Genomic DNA, 22628 nt, shown 5'->3' on the forward strand with positions numbered 1-22628 from the left:
AATGGACGCATTTTGGTGTAAATAGTAAAGATAAAGGGGAAGTTATAACACTGAAACTCTTCTGAGGATGAGGTGCTTTAAGATATTTGTAGCTAGCTAGCAGTTAATGTCCATCCATAGTGTTTTAGCTACTTCTAAATTACTAATCTTCGCCTCCATGGCGACAAATAAGGTAAGTTCCTTACAAATAACAGTATCACCGGAGGACGGTGAATAGTTAAACATGCTTAACTACACACTGTAAGAGGATACAATAGCTCACCGCAGTCACAATGTAAACAAATGCCATGGGTGGGTCTACACCTGACATCCACTGTAATGATACCAAGTACAACAGCGTATCTAGTTGATACTACTATCAATATTTTTTACCATCACAAGATCTTTGTTCCTTTTTAAAAAATATATATTACGTTAATAAAGTCAGTAAATACGTCCCTGGACACATGAGGACTTTGAATATACCAATGTATGATCCTGTAACTACTTGGTATTGGATCGATACCGAAATGTGTGGTATCATCCGAAACTAATGTGTGGTATCAAAGAAGAGAAGAATAAGTGATTATTACATTTTAACAGAAGTGTAGATAGAACATGTTAAAACAGAAAACAGAACGACACCTACCCTTTACATCAATATTTTTTAACTATGTTATTACTGGTGTATTAGGTATTATATTTTATTGTATGATACTGTAACTACTTGGTATCGGATCGATACCTAAATGTGTGGTATCATCCAAAACTAATGTCAAGTATCAAAGAAGAGAAAAATAAGTGATTATTACATTTTACACAGAAGTGTAGATAGAACATGTTAAAACAGAAAACAGATCGACACCTACCCTTTACATCAGTATTTTTTAACTATGTTATTACTGGTTAATTAGGTATTATATTTTATTGTATGATCCTGTTACTACTTGGTATCGGATCGATACCGAAATGTTTGGTATCATCCAAAACTAATGTCAAGTATCAAAGAAGAGAAAAATAAGTGATTATTACATTTTACACAGAAGTGTAGATAGAACATGTTAAAACAGAAAACAGATCGACACCTACCCTTTACATCAGTATTTTTTTAACTATGTTATTACTGGTGTATTAGGTATTATATTTTATTGTATGATCCTGTTACTACTTGGTATCGGATCGGTACCGAAATGTGTGGTATCATCCAAAACTAATGTCAAGTATCAAAGAAGAGAAAAATAAGTGATTATTACATTTTACACAGAAGTTTAGATAGAACATGTTAAAACAAAAAACAGATCGACACCTACCCTTTACATCAGTATTTTTTAACTATGTTATTACTGGTGTATTAGGTATTATATTTTATTGTATGATCCTGTTACTACTTGGTATCGGATCGATACCTAAATGTGTGGTATCATCCAAAACTAATGTCAAGTATCAAAGAAGAGAAAAATAAGTGATTATTACATTTTACACAGAAGTTTAGATAGAACATGTTAAAACAGAAAACAGATCGGCACCTACCCTTTACATCAGTATTTTTTAACTATGTTATTACTGGTTAATTAGGTATTATATTTTATTGTATGATCCTGTTACTACTTGGTATCGGATCGATACCTAAATGTGTGGTATCATCCAAAACTAATGTCAAGTATCAAAGAAGAGAAAAATAAGTGATTATTACATTTTACACAGAAGTTTAGATAGAACATGTTAAAACAGAAAACAGATTGACACCTACCCTTTACATCAGTATTTTTTAACTATGTTATTACTGGTGTATTAGGTATTATATTTTATTGTATGATCCTGTTACTACTTGTAATCGGATCGATACCTAAATGTGTGGTATCATCCAAAACTAATGTCAAGTATCAAAGAAGAGAAAAATAAGTGATTATTACATTTTAACAGAAGTGTAGATAGAACATGTTAAAACAGAAAACAGATCGACACCTACCCTTTACATCAGTATTTTTTAACTATGTTATTACTGGTGTATTAGGTATTATATTTTATTGTATGATCCTGTTACTACTTGGTATCGGATCGATACCTAAATGTGTGGTATCATCCAAAACTAATGTCAAGTATCAAAGAAGAGAAAAATAAGTGATTATTACATTTTACACAGAAGTTTAGATAGAACATGTTAAAACAGAAAACAGATCGGCACCTACCCTTTACATCAGTATTTTTTAACTATGTTATTACTGGTGTATTAGGTATTATATTTTATTGTATGATCCTGTTACTACTTGGTATCGGATCGATACTGAAATGTGTGGTATCATCCAAAACTAATGTCAAGTATCAAAGAAGAGAAAAATAAGTGATTATTACATTTTACACAGAAGTGTAGATAGAACATGTTAAAACAGAAAACAGATCGACACCTACCCTTTACATCAGTATTTTTTTAACTATGTTATTACTGGTGTATTAGATATTATATTTTATTGTATGATACTGTAACTACTTGGTATCGGATCGATAGCTAAATGTGTGGTATCATCCAAAACTAATGTCAAGTATCAAAGAAGAGAAAAATAAGTGATTATTACATTTTAACAGAAGTGTAGATAGAACATGTTAAAACAGAAAATAGAATAGAATAGAATAGAATAGAGTTTTATTGTCATTATTGCAATGAACAGGTTCAAAGAACAACGAAATTGGAGCAGCTCCTCCTAAGGTGCATATACAATATGGTAGTATAAATTTAAAAAAATAAATAAAATAAATAAATAAATAAAAAATAAATAAAAAAAAAAAGATAGAGATGACAGATGTATCTATGTATACATACATAAAACATAAAACATAAAACATAAAATAAGCAGGTATTTACAGTATATGAAGCAAAAGATTAATAATATTTTTTTTACAGTTTGTCCCTCATAATGTCGACAAAATAATAGAATGACGAATGCCACAATATGTTACTGCATACTAACTAGGAGTCTTTTTTTGTTTAATTACTACTAAAAGACAAGTTGTCTAGTATGTTCAACATTTTATTTAAGGACTAAATTACAATAATAAACATATGTTTCATGTACTCTTAAGTTTTTTTGTTGAAATAAAGGCAATAATGACATTTTTTGTGGTCCCCTTTACTTAGAAAGTATTGAAATACAATTTGGTAGCGATACCAAAATATTGGTATCGAGACAACCCTAGTTGCACGCTCATTTAGTAAAAGAAAAACAAAGTAAAAGTGCATCAATATAAATAAATGAAAGATGCATCAATAATGGTGAGAAGATTCCCACCTCTCGTGCTCACCTTAAACTACTTTTCAGACAGCGAATCAAAGGCATGTTCTACCACGCCTACAACAGTTACCTGGACAACGCCTTCCCTTACGACGAGCTCCGCCCCCTTACCTGCGACGGCCAGGACACTTGGGGCAGGTGAGGTCAAAGGTTGCCTTCTAAGTTGAGGCCTGTCAGTCACCGCCTTCTTCTTTCTCAGTTTCTCGCTGACGCTCATCGACGCCCTGGACACCCTGCTGGTGAGACTGCAACCCTACTTCCTGTCGGACCCCCATGCTGAGTGTTGATTGACACCTCTCTGTGCCAAGGTGCTGGGGAACCAGACGGAGTTCCAGCGCGTGGCCTCGCTCCTGCAAGACACCATCAACTTCGACATCGACGTCAACGCCTCCGTGTTCGAGACCAACATCAGAGGTATGTCAGCCTCAACCTCCGAGCCAATCGTCTTCCAGCTGCGCTAACGAGGGTCCTACCTGTAGTGGTGGGTGGTCTGCTGTCGGCCCACATGCTGTCTGGCAGGGCCGGCATGCAGCTGGAGCCCGGCTGGCCGTGTTCTGGTCCCCTTCTGAGGATGGCTGAGGACGCCGCCAGGAAACTGCTGCCAGGTACACCAACATAGTCCTGATGGCAGTTTGAGAGAAGAAACAAGTTCAGGAAACACTTGGCTCTCCAAGTACCACCATAATGACATTAACATACAGTAGTGTAGTAGACCTAAGTATTCATTAAGTACCACCATAATGACATTAACATACAGTAGTGTAGAAGACCTAAGTATTCATTAAGTACCACCATAATGACATTAACATACAGTAGTGTAGAAGACCTAAGTATTCATTAAGTACCACCATAATGACATTAACATACAGTAGTGTAGTAGACCTAAGTATTCATTAAGTACCACCATAATGACATTAACATACAGTAGTGTAGTAGACCTAAGTATTCATTAAGTACCACCATAATGACATTAACATACAGTAGTGTAGTAGACCTAAGTATTCATTAAGTACCACCATAATGACATTAACATACAGTAGTGTAGTAGACCTAAGTATTCATTAAGTACCACCATAATGACATTAACATACAGTAGTGTAGAAGACCCAAGTATTCATTAAGTACCACCATAATGACATTAACATACAGTAGTGTAGTAGACCTAAGTATTCATTAAGTACCACCATAATGACATTAACATACAGTAGTGTAGAAGACCCAAGTATTCATTAAGTACCACCATAATGACAACATTAACATACAGTAGTGTAGTAGACCCAAGTATTCATTAAGTACCACCATCATGACAACATTAAAATACAGTAGTGTAGTAGACCTAAGTATTCATAAAGTACCACTATAATGACAACATTAAATACAGTAGTGTAGTAGACCTAAGTGTTCATTAAGTACCACCATAATGTAAACATTAAATACAGTAGTGTAGTAGACCCAAGTATTCATTATGTACCACCATAATGACAACATTAAATACAGTAGTGTAGTAGACCTAAGTATTCATTAAGTACCACCATAATGACAACATTAAATACAGTAGTGTAGTAGACCCAAGTATTAATTAAGTACCACCATAATAACAACATTTAATACAGTAGTGTAGTAGACCCAAGTATTCATTATGTACCACCATAATGACAACATTAAATACAGTAGTGTAGTAGACCTAAGTATTCATTAAGTACCACCATAATGACAACATTAACATACAGTAGTGTAGTAGACCTAAGTATTCATTAAGTACCACCATAATGACAACCTTAAATAGAGTAGTGTAGTAGACCCAAGTATTAAGCACCACCATAATGACAACATTAAATACAGTAGTGTAGTAGACCTAAGTATTCATTAAGTACCACCATAATGTCAACATTAAATACAGTAGTGTAGTAGACCCAAGTATTCATTAAGTACCACCATAATGACAACATTAAATACAGTAGTGTAGTAGACCTAAGTATTCATTAAGTACCACCATAATGACATTAACATACAGTAGTGTAGAAGACCTAAGTATTCATTAAGTACCACCATAATGACAACATTAACATACAGTAGTGTAGTAGACCTAAGTATTCATTAAGTACCACCATAATGACAACCTTAAATAGAGTAGTGTAGTAGACCCAAGTATTAATTAAGTACCACCATAATGACAACATTAAATACAGTAGTGTAGTAGACCTAAGTATTCATTAAGTACCACCATAATGTCAACATTAAATACAGTAGTGTAGTAGACCCAAGTATTCATTATGTCCCACCATAATGACAACATTAAATACAGTAGTGTAGTAGACCTAAGTATTCATTAAGTACCACCATAATGACAACATTAAATACAGTAGTGTAGTAGACCCAAGTATTCATTAAGTACCACCATAATGACAACATTAAATACAGTAGTGTAGTAGACCTAAGTATTCATTAAGTACCACCATAATGACATTAAATACAGTAGTGTAGAAGACCTAAGTATTCATTAAGTACCACCATAATGACAACATTAACATACAGTAGTGTAGTAGACCTAAGTATTCATTAAGTACCACCATAATGACAACATTAACATACAGTAGTGTAGTAGACCCAAGTATTCATTAAGTACCACCATAATGACAACCTTAAATACAGTAGTGTAGTAGACCCAAGTATTCATTAAGTACCACCATAATGACAACATTAACATACAGTAGTGTAGTAGACCCAAGTATTCATTAAGTACCAACATAATGACAACATTAAATACAGTAGTGTAGTAGACCCAAGTATTCATTAAGTACCACCATCATGACAACATTAAATACAGTAGTGTAGTAGACCCAAGTATTCATTAAGTACCACCATAATGACAACATTAACATACAGTAGTGTAGTAGACCTAAGTATTCATTAAGTACCACCATCATGACAACATTAAATACAGTAGTGTAGTAGACCCAAGTATTCATTAAGTACCACCATCATGAAAACATTAAATACAGTAGTGTAGTAGACCCAAGTATTCATTAAGTACCACCATAATGAAAACATTAAATACAGAAGTGTAGTAGACCCAAGTATTCATTAAGTACCACCATAATGACAACATTAACATACAGTAGTGTAGTAGACCCAAGTATTCATTAAGTACCACCATAATGACAACATTAAATACAGTAGTGTAGTAGACCCAAGTATTCATTAAGTACCACCATAATGACAACCTTAAATACAGTAGTGTAGTAGACCCAAGTATTAAGTACCACCATAATGACAACATTAAATACAGTAGTGTAGTAGACCTAAGTATTCATTAAGTACCACCATAATGACATTAAATACAGTAGTGTAGTAGACCTAAGTATTCATTAAGTACCACCATAATGACAACATTAAATACAGTAGCGTAGTAGACCTAAGTATTCATTAAGTACCACCATAATGACAACATTAAATACAGTAGTGTAGTAGACCCAAGTATTCATTAAGTACCACCATAATGTCAACATTAAATACAGTAGTGTAGTAGACCCAAGTATTCATTAAGTACCACCATAATGACAACATTAAATACAGTAGTGTAGTAGACCCAAGTATTCATTAAGTACCACCATAATGACAACATTAAATACAGTAGTGTAGTAGACCTAAGTATTCATTAAGTACCACCATCCTGACAACATTAAATGCAGTAGTGTAGTAGACCCAAGTAGTATTCATTAAGTACCACCACAATGACAACATTAAATACAGTAGTGTAGTAGACCCAAGTATTCATTAAGTACCACCATAATGTCAACATTAAATACAGTAGTGTAGTAGACCCAAGTATTCATTAAGTACCACCATAATGACAACATTAAATACAGTAGTGTAGTAGACCTAAGTATTCATTAAGTACCACCATCCTGACAACATTAAATGCAGTAGTGTAGTAGACCCAAGTAGTATTCATTAAGTACCACCACAATGACAACATTAAATACAGTAGTGTCGTAGACCCAAGTATTCATTAAGTACCACCATAATGACAACATTAAATACAGTAGTGTAGTAGACCCAAGTATTCATTAAGTACCACCATAATGACAACCTTAAATACAGTAGTGTAGTAGACCCAAGTATTAATTAAGTACCACCATAATGACAACATTAACATACAGTAGTGTAGTAGACCCAAGTATTCATTAAGTACCAACAATCATGACAACATTAAATACAGTAGTGTAGTAGACCTAAGTATTCATTAAGTACCTCCATAATGACAACCTTAAATACAGTAGTGTAGTAGACCCAAGTATTCATTAAGTACCACCATAATGACAACATTGAATACAGTAGTGTAGTAGACCCAAGTATTCATTAAGTACCACCATAATGACAACATTAACATACAGTAGTGTAGTAGACCTAAGTATTCTTTAAGTACCACCATCATGACAACATTAAATACAGTAGTGTAGTAGACCCAAGTATTCATTAAGTACCACCATAATGACAACATTAACATACAGTAGTGTAGTAGACCTAAGTATTCATTAAGTACCACCATCATGAAGTACCACCATCATGACAACATTAAATACAGTAGTGTAGTAGACCTAAGTATTCATTATGTACCACCATAATGTCAACATTAAATACAGTAGTGTAGTAGACCCAAGTATTCATTAAGTACCACCATAATGACAACATTAAATACAGTAGTGTAGTAGACCCAAGTATTCATTAAGTACCACCATAATGACAACATTAAATACAGTAGTGTAGTAGACCTAAGTATTCATTAAGTACCACCATAATGACAACCTTAAATACAGTAGTGTAGTAGACCCAAGTATTCATTAAGTACCAACCATCATGACAACATTAAATACAGTAGTGTAGTAGACCTAAGTATTCATTAAATACCACCATAATGACAACATTAAATACAGTAGTGTAGTAGACCTAAGTATTCATTAAGTACCACCATAATGACAACATTAAATACATTAGTGTAGTAGACCCAAGTATTCATTAAGTACCACCATCATGACAACATTAAATACAGTAGTGTAGTAGACCTAAGTATTCATTAAGTACCACCATAAATGTCTTCCAGCGTTCCAGACGCCCACCGGAATGCCGTACGGCACGGTCAACCTGCTGCGCGGCGTCAGTCCCACCGAGACGCCGGTCACCTGCACCGCCGGCGTCGGGACCTTCATCCTGGAGTTCGCCACGCTCAGCCGACTCACCGGAGACGCCACCTTTGAGAACGTGGCTCGCCGGGCCCTGAGGGTGCTTTGGAACACCAGATCTGACATCGGACTGGTAAGGGTCTTGTTTGTTAGGAGGGGAACATTCTCTGTCCAGTGTCCACCAATCAACACACTGCACTGTGTCTAGCCCCGCCCATTTACTTGCCCTTGCTTTTAAATAGTCAAAAGTTGAATTCAAAAGTTATTCAGGGTCTCCCCTTAATGAACCGATGTGGCAAAATCATAGCCGCCACACCCTAAAAAAAAAGTAGTTTTTTTAAATGAAAACAAATTAAATCAATATAAAGCATGAAGAAGTCAAAAACCTAACGCTATCTATCTCTAGGCTAACCCGTGTGGTTCCTGTGGATGTGAAGACACGTGGGAATTAATGTAGTGACTAAATAACATAGTGACTGATACAGACTGTGTAAATAATGTCAATAACTACATGAACCATCTGTGGATGTGAAGTGAACACCGGTAAGGTTGTAAATACTGTATATAGTAGGCTAACCCATGTGGTTCCTGTGGACGTGAACACACGTGGGAATTAATATAGTGACTAAATAACATAGTGACTGAAACAGACTAATGTGCAAATAATGTCAATAACTAGATGAACCATCTGTGGATGTGAAAATACTGTATATAGTAGGCTAACCCATGTGGTTCCTGTGGACGTCAACACAATTACTATAGTGACTAAATAACACAGTGACTGAAACAGACAAATTCACGTGTAAATAATGTCAATAACTACATGAACCATCTGTGGATGTGAAGAGAACACTAGTAAGGTTGTAAATACAGTATATATTAGGCTAACCCATGTGGTTCCTGTGGACGTGAACACAAGTGGTAGTTAATGTAGTGAGTAAATGACATAGTGACTGAAAAAGACTAATGTGTAAATAATTTCAATAACTAGATGAACAATCGGAACGTGTGAAATGAACACTAGTAAGGTTGTAAATACTGTATTGAGTGGGCTAACCCATGTGGTTCCTGTGGATGTGAACACAATTACTGTCGTGACTAAATGACATAGTAACTGAAACAAACTAATGTGTAAATAATGTAAATAAGTAGATGAACCATCTGTACATGTAAAGTGAACACTAGTAAGGTTGTAAATACTGTATTGAGTGGGCTAACCCATGTGGTTCCTGTGGATGTGAACACATTACTGTAGTGACTAAATAATATAGTGACTGAAACAGACAAATTAATGTATAAATAATGTCAATAAGTAGATGAACCATCAATGGCTGTGAAGTGAACACTACTAGTAAGGTTGTAAATACTGTATAGAGTAGGCTAACCCATGTGGTTCCTGTGGATGTGAACACAAGTTGTGGTGACAAAATAACACAGTGACTGAAACAGACAAATTAATGTATAAATAATGTCAATAAGTAGATGAACCATCAATGGCTGTGAAGTGAACACTACTAGTAAGGTTGTAAATACTGTATATAGTAGGCTAACCCATGTGGTTCCTGTGGATGTGAACACAAGTTGTGGTGACAAAATAACACAGTGACTGAAACAGACAAAGTAATGTGTAAATAATGTCAATAACTACATGAACTATCTGTGGATGTGAAGTGAACACCAGTAAGGTTGTAAATACTGTATATAGTAGGCTAACCCATGTGGTTCCTGTGGATGTGAACACAATTACTGTAGTGACTAAATAACACAGTGACTGAAACAGACAAATTCATGTGTAAATAATGTCAATAACTACATGAACCATCTGTGGATGTGAAGAGAACACTAGTAAGGTTGTAAATACAGTATATATTAGGCTAACCCATGTGGTTCCTGTGGATGTGAACACAATTACTGTAGTGACTAAATGACATAGTGACTGAAACAGACAGTGATTAATTTGGATTAATGTATTTATGTCAACTCTGTTGATTACTTTTCATTTCTTTAAACACAAAAACATCTTTAAATGATGCTTTTTTTGGGGCAAATTTTTGCATGTTCAATTGCTGAAAAACCAGGAGCCCGTTCAGTGGCCGAGTAATACCAAAGACTATAAAAATGGGTAGTCCCTGCTTGGCTCTCAGCATCAAGGCTTGGAATTGGGGGTTTAATCACCAAAATGATTCCCGAGCTCGGCCACTGCTGCTGCTCACTGCTCCCCTCACCTCCCAGGGGTGGAACAAGGGAATGGGTCAAATGCAAAGGTTAATTTCACCACACCTTGTGTGTGTGTGTGACTATCAGTGGTACTTAAACTTAAAAAAAAAATACCATTCTACGTTAATAACACTAATACAGACACTCGTAAATGTGTTAGCATATTAGCTAATGCTAACGACGGTAGCGTCATTAGCTTAAGATACGAATATGCATGAGACACTCCTACAGACATTACACACGGGACAGTTCAGTAAGTAAGACTTGTTTTAGTTATATTGGAAAACTGATGAATGAAGAATCCATACGAGTAGAAACGCTACGGACGGTTTTACATCCGGTTTAGGGCATTAAAACGACAACAACATTTCTGCAGCGAGCGAACTCGTCCAAAAGAAAGCGCCATAACACAAACAACAACACACAATTCCACCGTTTCTGCTTGAGACGAATGAAAAACTTTGGCGAGCAAAAATCCATCAATCAGCCACACCGATTTGTAAACCACAGGGTTCAAAGCGGAGCAAAAAAGCAGCGGCTAATAGTCCAGAATTTAGGGATTTTGACAAGTCTGACGTGTGCTTTGTCTTCAAACATTTTGTTCCGACTGAGTTGTTTGACCTCAGGTGTGTGTGTGTGTGTGTGTGTGTGTGTGTGTGTGTGTGTGTGTGTGTGTGTAGGTGGGCAACCACATCGACATCGTGTCCAGGAAGTGGGTGGCGCAGGACGCCGGCATCGGAGCGGGCGTGGACTCCTACTTTGAGTACCTGGTGAAAGGCGCCATCTTGCTGCAGGACGAGGAGCTGCTGCAGATGTTCGAGGGTGAGTCAGGTGACCTTCTGGTGACCTTCTGGTGACCTTCTGGTGACCTTCTGGTGACCTTCTGGGGAGCGAGAACAACGGAGGTGTGACTTTGTCCGCCAGCGTACGACCGCGCCATCCAGAACTACACACGCTTCGACGACTGGTACCTTTGGGTCCAGATGCACAAAGGAACCGTGTCCATGCCCGTCTTCCAGTCCCTGGAGGCCTTCTGGCCCGGCCTGCAGGTAGCCACGCCCCCCTTCGCCGTGCGAGCGCCACGCCTCACCGACTCTGGCTCGTTTCAGTCTCTGCTGGGGAACCTGGACGCGGCCGTGAGAACCTTCCAGAACTACTACTCGGTGTGGAGGCAGTTCGGAAGTCTACCCGAGTTCTACAGCATCCCTCAGGGTCACAGCGTGGACAAGAGGGAGGGCTACCCGCTCAGACCCGGTCCGTTCATCCGTTCCACGCCCGAGGCGGACGCCCGCTAATGTCGGCCGTGTTTGTGCGTGCAGAGCTGATGGAGAGCGCCATGTACCTGTTCCGAGCCACGGGGGACCACACCTACCTGCAACTGGGCCTGGACGCCCTGGAGTCCATCGAGAAGATCGCCAAGACGCCTTGCGGCTACGCCAGCGTGGGTGAGGGGGGGCGGGGCTTCCGTCAGACGACGTTGATGTTTTCTTACGCCCTCAGGTGAAGGACGTGCGAGATCACCAGCTGGACAACAGGATGGAGTCCTTCTTCCTGGCCGAGACCCTCAAGTACCTCTACCTGCTCTTTGACCCCGCCCACTTCCTGCACGGCGGCGGGGCCGAGTCGTGGGAGGAGGGTGGCGAGGACGGCCAGTGCGTGCTGAGCGCGGGCGGCTACATCTTCAACACGGAGGCGCACCCTCTGGACCCGGCGGCGCTCCACTGCTGCAGCCGACACGCCAGCGAGCGCCAGGAGCTGCGCGACATCCTGCTGGGCGAGCGCTCGCCGCCGCCCGCCTCGCACGCGGACGACCAGCCGCCCGGGCGATCCCAAAGCATCGCTTTGAAGCCCGGCAGGAGGAAGACGGCGCCCACGCTGTCCTGTCCCGTCCAGCCCTTCAGCGCTCGCCTGGCCGTCCTCGGGCAGGTTTTCACAGACAACACCTGACCTCGTAGGTCATGTGACACACTGGGATGTTCTTTTGGCTCCGGGAGCCATCTTGGTTTGGTCACATGACCTCTATGGGATTAAAGTCTATTTTTATTACAGCCACGTGTCTTACTGACTGTCACCACTGGGGGGCAGCACATGACTTGGTCAATCCACTTCTGGTCCAGCAGAAATCCCTTCCTTCACTCCTTCCTCATCTCCTTGTCTCCTGTTTCCTTGTCTCCTGTGTCTTCACCTTCCCCTCCTCCACTCAGGGTGTGGTTCTGGACTCTGGTCTTTCTGCATGAGTCCATGGTGACAAAGACTCAGAGCCTTCTAGTCCCTTGACTTTAAACCTCCATCCAACTTCTGGACTCATGACTTCAAAGGTCCATCCACCTTTTGGACTCATAACTTCAAAGGTCCACCCACCTGGACTCGGGACTTCAAAGTTCCACCCACTTTCTGGACTTGTGACTTCAAAGGTCCATCCACCTTTTGGACTCATGACTTCAAAGGTCCATCCACCTTTTGGACTCATAACTTCAAAGGTCCACCCACCTGGACTCGGGACTTCAAAGTTCCACCCACTTTCTGGACTTGTGACTTCAAAGGTCCATCCACCTTTTGGACTTGTGACCTTAAAGGTCCATCCACCTTCTGGACTCATGACTTCAAAGGTCCATCCACCTTCTGGACTCATGACTTTAAAGGTCCACCCACTTTCTGGACTTGTGACTTTAAAGGTCCATCCACCTTTTGGACTCATAACTTCAAAGGTCCACCCACCTTCTGGACTCGGGACTTCAAAGTTCCACCCACTTTCTGGACTTGTGACCTCAAAGATCCATCCACTATCTGGACTCGTGACTTCAGAGGTCCATCCACCTTCTAGACTTGTGACCTTAAAGGTCCATCCACCTTCTGGACTCATGACTTCAAAGGTCCATCCACCTTCTAGACTTGTGACCTTAAAGGTCCATCCACCTTCTTGACTTGTGACTTCAAAGGTCCATCCACCTTTTGGACTTCAAAGGTCCACCCACCTTCTGGACTCGTGACTTCAAAGTTCCACCCACTTTCTGGACTTGTGACTTTAAAGGTCCATCCACCTTTTGGACTCATAACTTCAAGGGTCCACCCACCTTCTGGACTCGGGACTTCAAAGTTCCACCCACTTTCTGGACTTGTGACTTCAAAGGTCCATCCTCCTTTTGGACTTGTGACCTTAAAGGTCCATCCTCCTTTTGGACTTGTGACCTTAAAGGTCCATCCACCTTCTGGACTCATAACTTCAAAGGTCCATCCACTTTCTAGACTTGTGACCTTAAAGGTCCATCCACCTTCTAGACTTTTGACCTTAAAGGTCCATCCACCTTCTGGACTCATGACTTCAAAGGTCCATCCATCTTCTAGACTTGTGACCTTAAAGGTCCATCCACCTTCTGGACTCATGACTTCAAAGGTCCATCCACCTTTTGGACTTGTGACCTTAAAGGTCCATCCACCTTCTGGACTCATGACTTCAAAGGTCCATCCACCTTTTGGACTTGTGACCTTAAAGGTCCATCCACCTTCTGGACTCATGACTTCAAAGGTCAATCCACCTTCTAGACTTGTGACTTCAAAGGTCCACCCACCTTCTGGACTCGTGACTTTAAAGGTCCACCCACCTTCTGGACTCGTGACTTCAAAGGTCCACCCACCTTCTGGACTCGTGACTTCAAAGTTCCACCTTTTGGACTTGTGACTTCAAAGGTCCATCCGCCTTTTGGACTTGTGACCTTAAAAGTCCATCCACCTTCTGGACTCATGACTTTAAAGGTCCACCCACTTTCTGGACTTGTGACTTTAAAGGTCCATCCACCTTTTGGACTCATAACTTCAAAGGTCCACCCACCTTCTGGACTCGGGACTTCAAAGTTCCACCCACTTTCTGGACTTGTGACCTCAAAGATCCATCCACCATCTGGACTCGTGACTTCAAAGGTCCATCCACCTTCTAGACTTGTGACCTTAAAGGTCCATCCACCTTCTGGACTCATGACTTCAAAGGTCCATCCACCTTCTAGACTTGTGACCTTAAAGGTCCATCCACCTTCTGGACTCATGACATCAAAGGTCCATCCACCTTCTGGACTCATGACTTCAAAGGTCCATCCACCTTTTGGACTCGTGACTTCAAAGTTCCAGCCACTTTCTGGACTTGTGACTTCAAAGGTCCATCCACCTTTTGGACTCATAACTTCAAAGGTCCATCCACCTTCTAGACTTGTGACCTTAAAGGTCCATCCACCTTTTGGACTTGTGACCTTAAAGGTCCATCCACCTTCTGGACTCATGACTTCAAAGGTCCATCCACCTTCTAGACTTGTGACCTTAAAGGTCCATCCACCTTCTGGACTCATGACTTCAAAGGTCCATCCACCTTTTGGACTTGTGACTTCAAAGGTCCACCCACCTTCTGGACTCGTGACTTCAAAGGTCCATCCACCTTTTGGACTTGTGACCTTAAAGGTCCATCCACCTTCTAAACTTGTGACCTTAAAGGTCCATCCACCTTCTGGACTCATAACTTCAAAGGTCCATCCACCTTTTGGACTCGTGACTTCAAAGGTCCACCCACCTTCTGGACTCGTGACTTCAAAGTTCCAGCCACTTTCTGGACTTGTGACTTCAAAGGTCCATCCACCTTTTGGACTCATAACTTCAAAGGTCCATCCACCTTCTAGACTTGTGACCTTAAAGGTCCATCCACCTTTTGGACTTGTGACCTTAAAGGTCCATCCACCTTCTGGACTCATGACTTCAAAGGTCCATCCACCTTTTGGACTTGTGACCTTAAAGGTCCATCCACCTTCTGGACTCATGACTTCAAAGGTCCATCCACCTTCTAGACTTGTGACCTTAAAGGTCCATCCACCTTCTGGACTCATGACTTCAAAGGTCCATCCACCTTTTGGACTTGTGACTTCAAAGGTCCACCCACCTTCTGGACTCGTGACTTCAAAGGTCCATCCACCTTTTGGACTTGTGACCTTAAAGGTCCATCCACCTTCTGGACTCATGACTTCAAAGGTCCATCCACCTTCTAGACTTGTGACTTCAAAGGTCCATCCACCTTTTGGACTTGTGACTTCAAAGTTCCACCCACTTTCTGGACTTGTGACTTCAAAGGTCCATCCACATTCTGTACTTGTGACCTTAAAGATCTCAAGCAGCTATTGCAAGGAATTTAGGGATTTCACCATCTACGCTCTGTAATATCAAGAGGTTCAGAGAATGTGGAGAAATCACTGCAGGTAAGCCATGATATTACGCACCTTGGCCATCCCTCAGGCGCTACTGCATCAAAAAGCCACATCATTATGTAAAGGATATCACCACATGGGCTCAGGACCACTTCAGAAAACAACTGTCATAAACTACAGTTCGTCGCTACATCTGTAAGTGCGAGTGAAAACTCTACAATGCAAAGACAAAGCCATTTATCAACAACACCCAGAAACGCATCGCTGGGCCCGAGCTCATCTAAGATGGACTGATTCAACGTGGAAAAGTGTTCTGTGGTCTGGTGGGTCCACATTTCAAATCGTTTTTAGAAACTGGACCAAAGAGGAAAAGAACCATGTGGACTGTTCTAGGGTGAAAGTGTTGTAGGCAGCATGTGTGATGGTATGGGGGTGTATTAGTGATTGTTGTAGGGTGAAAGTGTTGTAGGCAGCATGTGTGATGGTATGGGGGTGTATTAGTGATTGTTCTAGGGTGAAAGTGTTGTAGGCAGCATGTGTGATGGTATGGGGGTGTATTAGTGATTGTTCTAGGGTGAAAGTGTTCTAGGCAGCATGTGTGATGGTATGTGGGTGTATTAGTGATTGGCCTAGGGTGAAAGTGTTCTAGGCAGTATGTGTGATGGTATGGGGGTGTATTAGTGATTGTTCTAGGGTGAAAGTGTTGTAGGCAGCATGTGTGATGGTATGGGGGTGTATTAGTGATTGTTGTAGGGTGAAAGTGTTGTAGGCAGCATGTGTGATGGTATGGGGGTGTATTAGTGATTGTTCTAGGGTGAAAGTGTCCTACGCAGCATGTGTGATGGTATGGGGGTGTATTAGTGATTGTTCTAGGGTGAAAGTGTTCTACGCAGCATGTGTGATGGTATGGGGGTGTATTACTGGCTAACTTACACATCTGTGAAGGCACCATTCATGCTGAAAGGTACATACAGCTTTTGGAGCAACATATGTTATCATGGACGCCCCTGCTTATTTCAGCAAGACGATGCCAAACCAGGTGTTACAACAGTGTGGCTTCATAGTAAAAGAGTGCGGGTACTAGACTGGCCTGCCTGTAGTCCAGACATTGAAAATGTGTGAAGGCTAAAATATGAGGCAGGAGACTGTTGAACAACTTAAGCTGTACATCAAGCAAGAATGGGAAATAATTCCACTTCAAAAATGTGTCTCCTCAGTTCCCAAAACTTTACTGAGTGTTGTTCAAAGGAAAGGCCATGTAACACACTGGTAAAAATGCTCCTCTATGACTACTTTTTTGTTGCCATTTAATTCTAAGTTAATGATTATTTGCAAAAAATACCAAGGTTTGTCAGTGTGAAGATGAAATATCTTGTCTTTGCAGTCCATTCAATTGAATATAAGTTGAAAATGATTTGTTGTAGTCTCTTTTTATTTAGCTTTTACACAACCTGACAACTTCACTGCTTTTGGGCTTTGTTACTTCATCATCACCCAGGAAGAGCAAAGTGTGCTTCTTGAGCAGGTCAGTGGTTCTGCTGAAACCAAAGCAACCGGCCATGAAACCCAACAGAACCGGACACCAGTAGAACCCAGCGAGCGGTGGAACCAAAGCAAAGCAGCTGACATACCAGCAGGTTCTAGAAGCAGCGCTCCAGATGTTTGCCTAAATTGCTGGACGTGGTTGCTAGGGAGGGGTCGGCTTCCAGGAGCGTGACATCATCAGAGTGCACGTGCAGTGACAACTGAGAACGGGAGGGGTCCTGAGAACTGGAGTGAGCCCGGTGAGAACTGGAGTGGGCCCGGTGAGAACTCTCAAATAGAACCGTTAAAAGACGCTTTAATGTGGACTTTATGATGTGATTGTTGTGTAACTGTGTGTGTTTATTTTGTGTTTACACACACACTTACCGTGCATACCCTACCATGTAGAGTATACTTAGCACACATACTTACAATGCATACTTATCATGCATACCCTACCATGTACAGTATACTTAGCACACATACTTACAATGCATACTTATCATGCCTACCCTACCATGTACAGTATACTTAGCACACATACTTACAATGCATACTTATCATGCATACTTATCATGCATACCCTACCATGTACAGTATACTTAGCACACATACTTACAATGCATACTTATCGTGCATACTTATCATGCATACCCTACCATGTACAGTATACTTAGCACACATACTTACAATGCATACTTATCATGCATACCCTACCATGTACAGTATACTTAGCACACATACTTACAATGCATACTTATCATGCATACCCTACCATGTACAGTATACTTAGCACACATACTTACAATGCATACTTATCGTGCATACTTATCATGCATACCCTACCATGCACAGTATACTTAGCACACATACTTACAATGCATACTTATCATGCATACTTATCATGCATACCCTACCATGTACAGTATACTTAGCACACATACTTACAATGCATACTTATCATGCATACCCTACCATGTACAGTATACTTAGCACACATACTTACAATGCATACTTATCATGCATACTTATCATGCATACCCTACCATGTACAGTATACTTAGCACACATACTTACGATGCATACTTATCATGCATACCCTACCATGTACAGTATACTTAGCATACATACTTACAATGCATACTTATCGTGCATACATATCATGCACAGTATACTTAGCACACATACTTACAATGCATACTTATCATGCATACCCTGCCATGTACAGTATACGTAGCACACATACTTACAATGCATACTTATCATGCATACCCTACCATGTACAGTATACTTAGCGCACATACTTACAATGCATACTTATCATGCATACCCTACCATGTACAGTATACTTGGCACACATACTTACAATGCATGCTTATCATGCATACTTATCATGCATATCCTACCATGTACAGTATACTTAGCACACATTCTTACAATGCATACTTATCATGCATACTTATCATGCATACTTGCATACTTATGCATACTTATCATGCATACCCTACCATGTACAGTATACTTAGCACACATACTTACAATGCATACTTATCATGCATACTTATCATGCATACCGTACCATGTACAGTATACTTAGCACACATACTTACAATGCATACTTATCATGCATACCCTGCCATGTACAGTATACTTAGCACATATACTTACAATGCATACCCTACCATGTACAGTATACTTAGCACACATACTTACAATGCATACTTACCATGCGTACTTACCATGCATACCCTACCATGTACAGTATACTTAGCACACATACTTACAATGCATACTTATCATGCATACCCTGCCATGTACAGTATACTTAGCACATATACTTACAATGCATACTTATCATGCATACCCTACCATGTACAGTATACTTAGCACACATACTTACAATGCATACTTACCATGCGTACTTACCATGCATACCCTACCATGTACAGTATACTTACCATGCATACCTGCCAGGTATACCCTACCATGTACAGTATACTTGCCATGTATACCTACCCTGCATACTTTCCATTCATACTTAACATGCATACCTTCCATGCATACTTATGTATATGCTACCATGTGCACAAGTATGCATGGCAAGTACACTTGCCATGCATACTCGCCATGTATACCCTATAATTAGAGTATACATGCCATGTATACTTAGCACACATATTTACCACGCATACTTGCCATCTATACCCTACCGTGTACAGTATACTTACCATGCATACTTGCCATGTATACTATATCGTGTTCAGTATACTTGCCATGTACAAACCCTGTTTCCATATGAGTTGAATATGCTACAAAGACAACATATTTGATGTTCAAACTCATAAACATTTTTTATGTGTGCAAATAATCATTAACTTTTGAATTTGATGCCAGCAACACGTGACAAAAATGTTGGGAAAACTGGCAATAAATACTGATAAAGTTGAGGAATGCTCATCAAACACTTATTTGGAACATCCCACAGGTGTGCAGGCTAATTGGGAACAGGTGGGTGCCATGATTGGGTATAAAAGCAGCTTCCATGAAATGCTAAGTCATTCACAAAGAAGGACGGGGCGAGGGTCACCACTTTGTAAGCAAATAGTCAAACAGTTTTAGAACAACATTTCTCAACGAGCTATTGCAAGGAATTTAGGGATTTTACCATCTACGGTCCGTAAAATCATCAAAAGGTTCAGAGAATCTGGAGAAATCCCTGCACTTAAGCCATGATATTACCAACCTTTGAACCCTCAGGCGGTACTGCATCAAAAACAGACATCAGTGTGTAAAAGGATATCACCACATGGGCTCAGGAACACTTCATAAAACCACTGTCAGTAACTACAGTTGGTCGTTACATCTGAAAGTGCAAGTTAAAGCTCTACTATGCAAATCGAAAGCCATTTATCAACAACACCCAGGAACGCCGCTGGCTTCGCTGGGCCCGAGCTCATCTAAGATGGACTGATGCAAAGTGGGAAAGTGTTCTGTGGTCTGATGAATCCACATTTCAAATTATATTTGGAAACTGTGGATGTGGTGTCCTCCGGAACAAAGAGGAAAATCACCATCCGGATTGTTATAGGCGCAAAGTTGAATAGCCAGCATGTGTGATGGTATGGGGGTGTATTCGTGCCCAAGGCATGGCTAACTTACACATCTGTGAAGACACAATTAATGCTGAAAGGTACATACAGGTTTTGGAGCCACATATGTTGTCATCCAAGCTACGTTATCATGGACGCCCCTGCTTATTTCAGCAAAACAATGCCAAGCCACATGTTACAACAGCGCGGCTTCATAGTAAAAGAGTGCGGCTACTTTCCTGGCCCGCCTGCAGTCCAGACCTGTCTCCCATGGAAAATGTGTAGCGCTTCATGAAGCGTAAAATAGGACAGCGGAGACCCCGGACTGTTGAAGGACTGAAGCTCTACATAAAACAAGAATGGGAAAGAATTGCACTTTCAAAGCTTCAACAATTAGTTTCCTCAGTTCCCAAACGTTTATTGAGTGTTGTTAAAAGAAAAGGTGATGTAACACAGTGGTGAACATGCCCTTTCCCAACTACTTTGGCACGTGTTGCAGCCATTAAATTCTAAGTTAATTATTATTTGCAAAAACAAAAAGTTTATGAGTTTGAACATTAAATATGTTGTCTTTGTAGCATATTCAACTGAATATGGCTTGAAAAGGATTTGAATTCTGTTTATATTTACATCTAACACAATTTCCCAACTCATATGGAAACGGGGTTTGTATATTTACCATGCATACTTATATACATACTTATGTATATCCTACCATGCACAGTATACTTTTAATTTATACTTACCATGCATACTTATGTATACCCTATCATGTACAAAATACTTACCATGCACACTTGCCATGTATACCCTACCATGTACAGTATACTTGCCATGTATACTTACCATGCATACCATCCATGCATACTTATCATGTATACCCTACCATGTACAGTATACTTGCCATGTATACTTACCATGCATACCATCCATGCATACTTATCATGTATACCCTACCATGTACAGTATACTTGCCATGTATACTCACCATGCATACTTACCATGCATACCATCCATGCATACTTATCATGTATACCCTACCATGTACAGTATACTTGCCATGTATACTTACCATGCATACCATCCATGCATACTTATCATGTATACCCTACCATGTACAGTATACTTGCCATGTATACTTACCATGCATACCATCCATGCATACTTATCATGTATACCCTACCATGTACAGTATACTTGCCATGTATACTTACCATGCATACCATCCATGCATACTTATCATGTATACCCTACCATGTACAGTATACTTGCCATGTATACTCACCATGCATACTTACCATGCATACCATCCATGCATACTTATCATGTATACCCTACCATGTACAGTATACTTGCCATGTATACTTACCATGCATACCATCCATGCATACTTATCATGTATACCCTACCATGTACAGTATACTTGCCATGTATACTTACCATGCATACCATCCATGCATACTTATCATGTATACCCTACCATGTACAGTATACTTGCCATGTATACTTACCATGCATGCCTTCCATGCATACTTACATGCATACTTACATGCATACTTACTTATGCATACTTATCATGCATAATACTTACCATACATACTTACCATGCATACCTACAATGTACAGTATACTTGCTCTGCATACTCACCATGTATACTTACCAAGTATACTTACCACGCACACACACACACACACACACACACACACACACACACACACACACACACACACACACACACACACACACACACACACAGAGTCATCTGTTCATCATTAGCAGTTCATCAATGACAACAAAATCAGAAGGGCGAGGCTCACATCGCTGCATAGTCTTCTCATGAAGTGTGTGTGTGTGTGTGTGTGTGTGTGTGTGTGTGTGTGTGTGTGTGTGTGTGTGTGTGTGCGTGGGATGTATGGAGGAGGCTCTCAGGCCAGTTTTCCCCCCTCATCATTCCCACTATGTGACGGAAGGGGAATTCCATCCTAAGCTCGGCACCTTGCAAGCAGAATATGACGTGTGTGTGTGTGTGTTTGTGTGTGTGTGTGCATGTCTTCAATGTTGTGTCAACACGCAAACACTTAAGTGACTCCACCCTGCACAGAAGATCCAGAACATGACTACACACACTCTTGTTGTGGTCATCTGCTTTTTTGTCCTCAAATGTTGCT

The 22628-nt window shown here is 40.3% G+C and overlaps 1 protein-coding gene across 1 annotated transcript in view; it reads left to right on the forward strand.

The window, feature by feature from the left end:
• Positions 1–12714, forward strand: part of edem2 (ER degradation enhancer, mannosidase alpha-like 2) — a 13545-nt gene extending 831 nt beyond the window's left edge. Inside the window, exons 2-11 of the mRNA XM_061902588.1 lie at positions 3294–3404; positions 3466–3505; positions 3575–3680; positions 3746–3871; positions 8371–8582; positions 11347–11488; positions 11591–11715; positions 11776–11920; positions 11986–12107; positions 12167–12714. Coding sequence (XP_061758572.1) covers positions 3294–3404; positions 3466–3505; positions 3575–3680; positions 3746–3871; positions 8371–8582; positions 11347–11488; positions 11591–11715; positions 11776–11920; positions 11986–12107; positions 12167–12613 — 1576 coding nt within the window. The 3' untranslated portion in view covers positions 12614–12714. The remainder of the gene's footprint in view (positions 1–3293; positions 3405–3465; positions 3506–3574; positions 3681–3745; positions 3872–8370; positions 8583–11346; positions 11489–11590; positions 11716–11775; positions 11921–11985; positions 12108–12166) is intronic.
• Positions 12715–22628: the final 9914 nt, after the last annotated feature.

The sequence above is a fragment of the Nerophis ophidion genome, linkage group LG06 (assembly GCF_033978795.1).
Source record: "Nerophis ophidion isolate RoL-2023_Sa linkage group LG06, RoL_Noph_v1.0, whole genome shotgun sequence".
Lineage (NCBI taxonomy): Eukaryota > Metazoa > Chordata > Actinopteri > Syngnathiformes > Syngnathidae > Nerophis > Nerophis ophidion.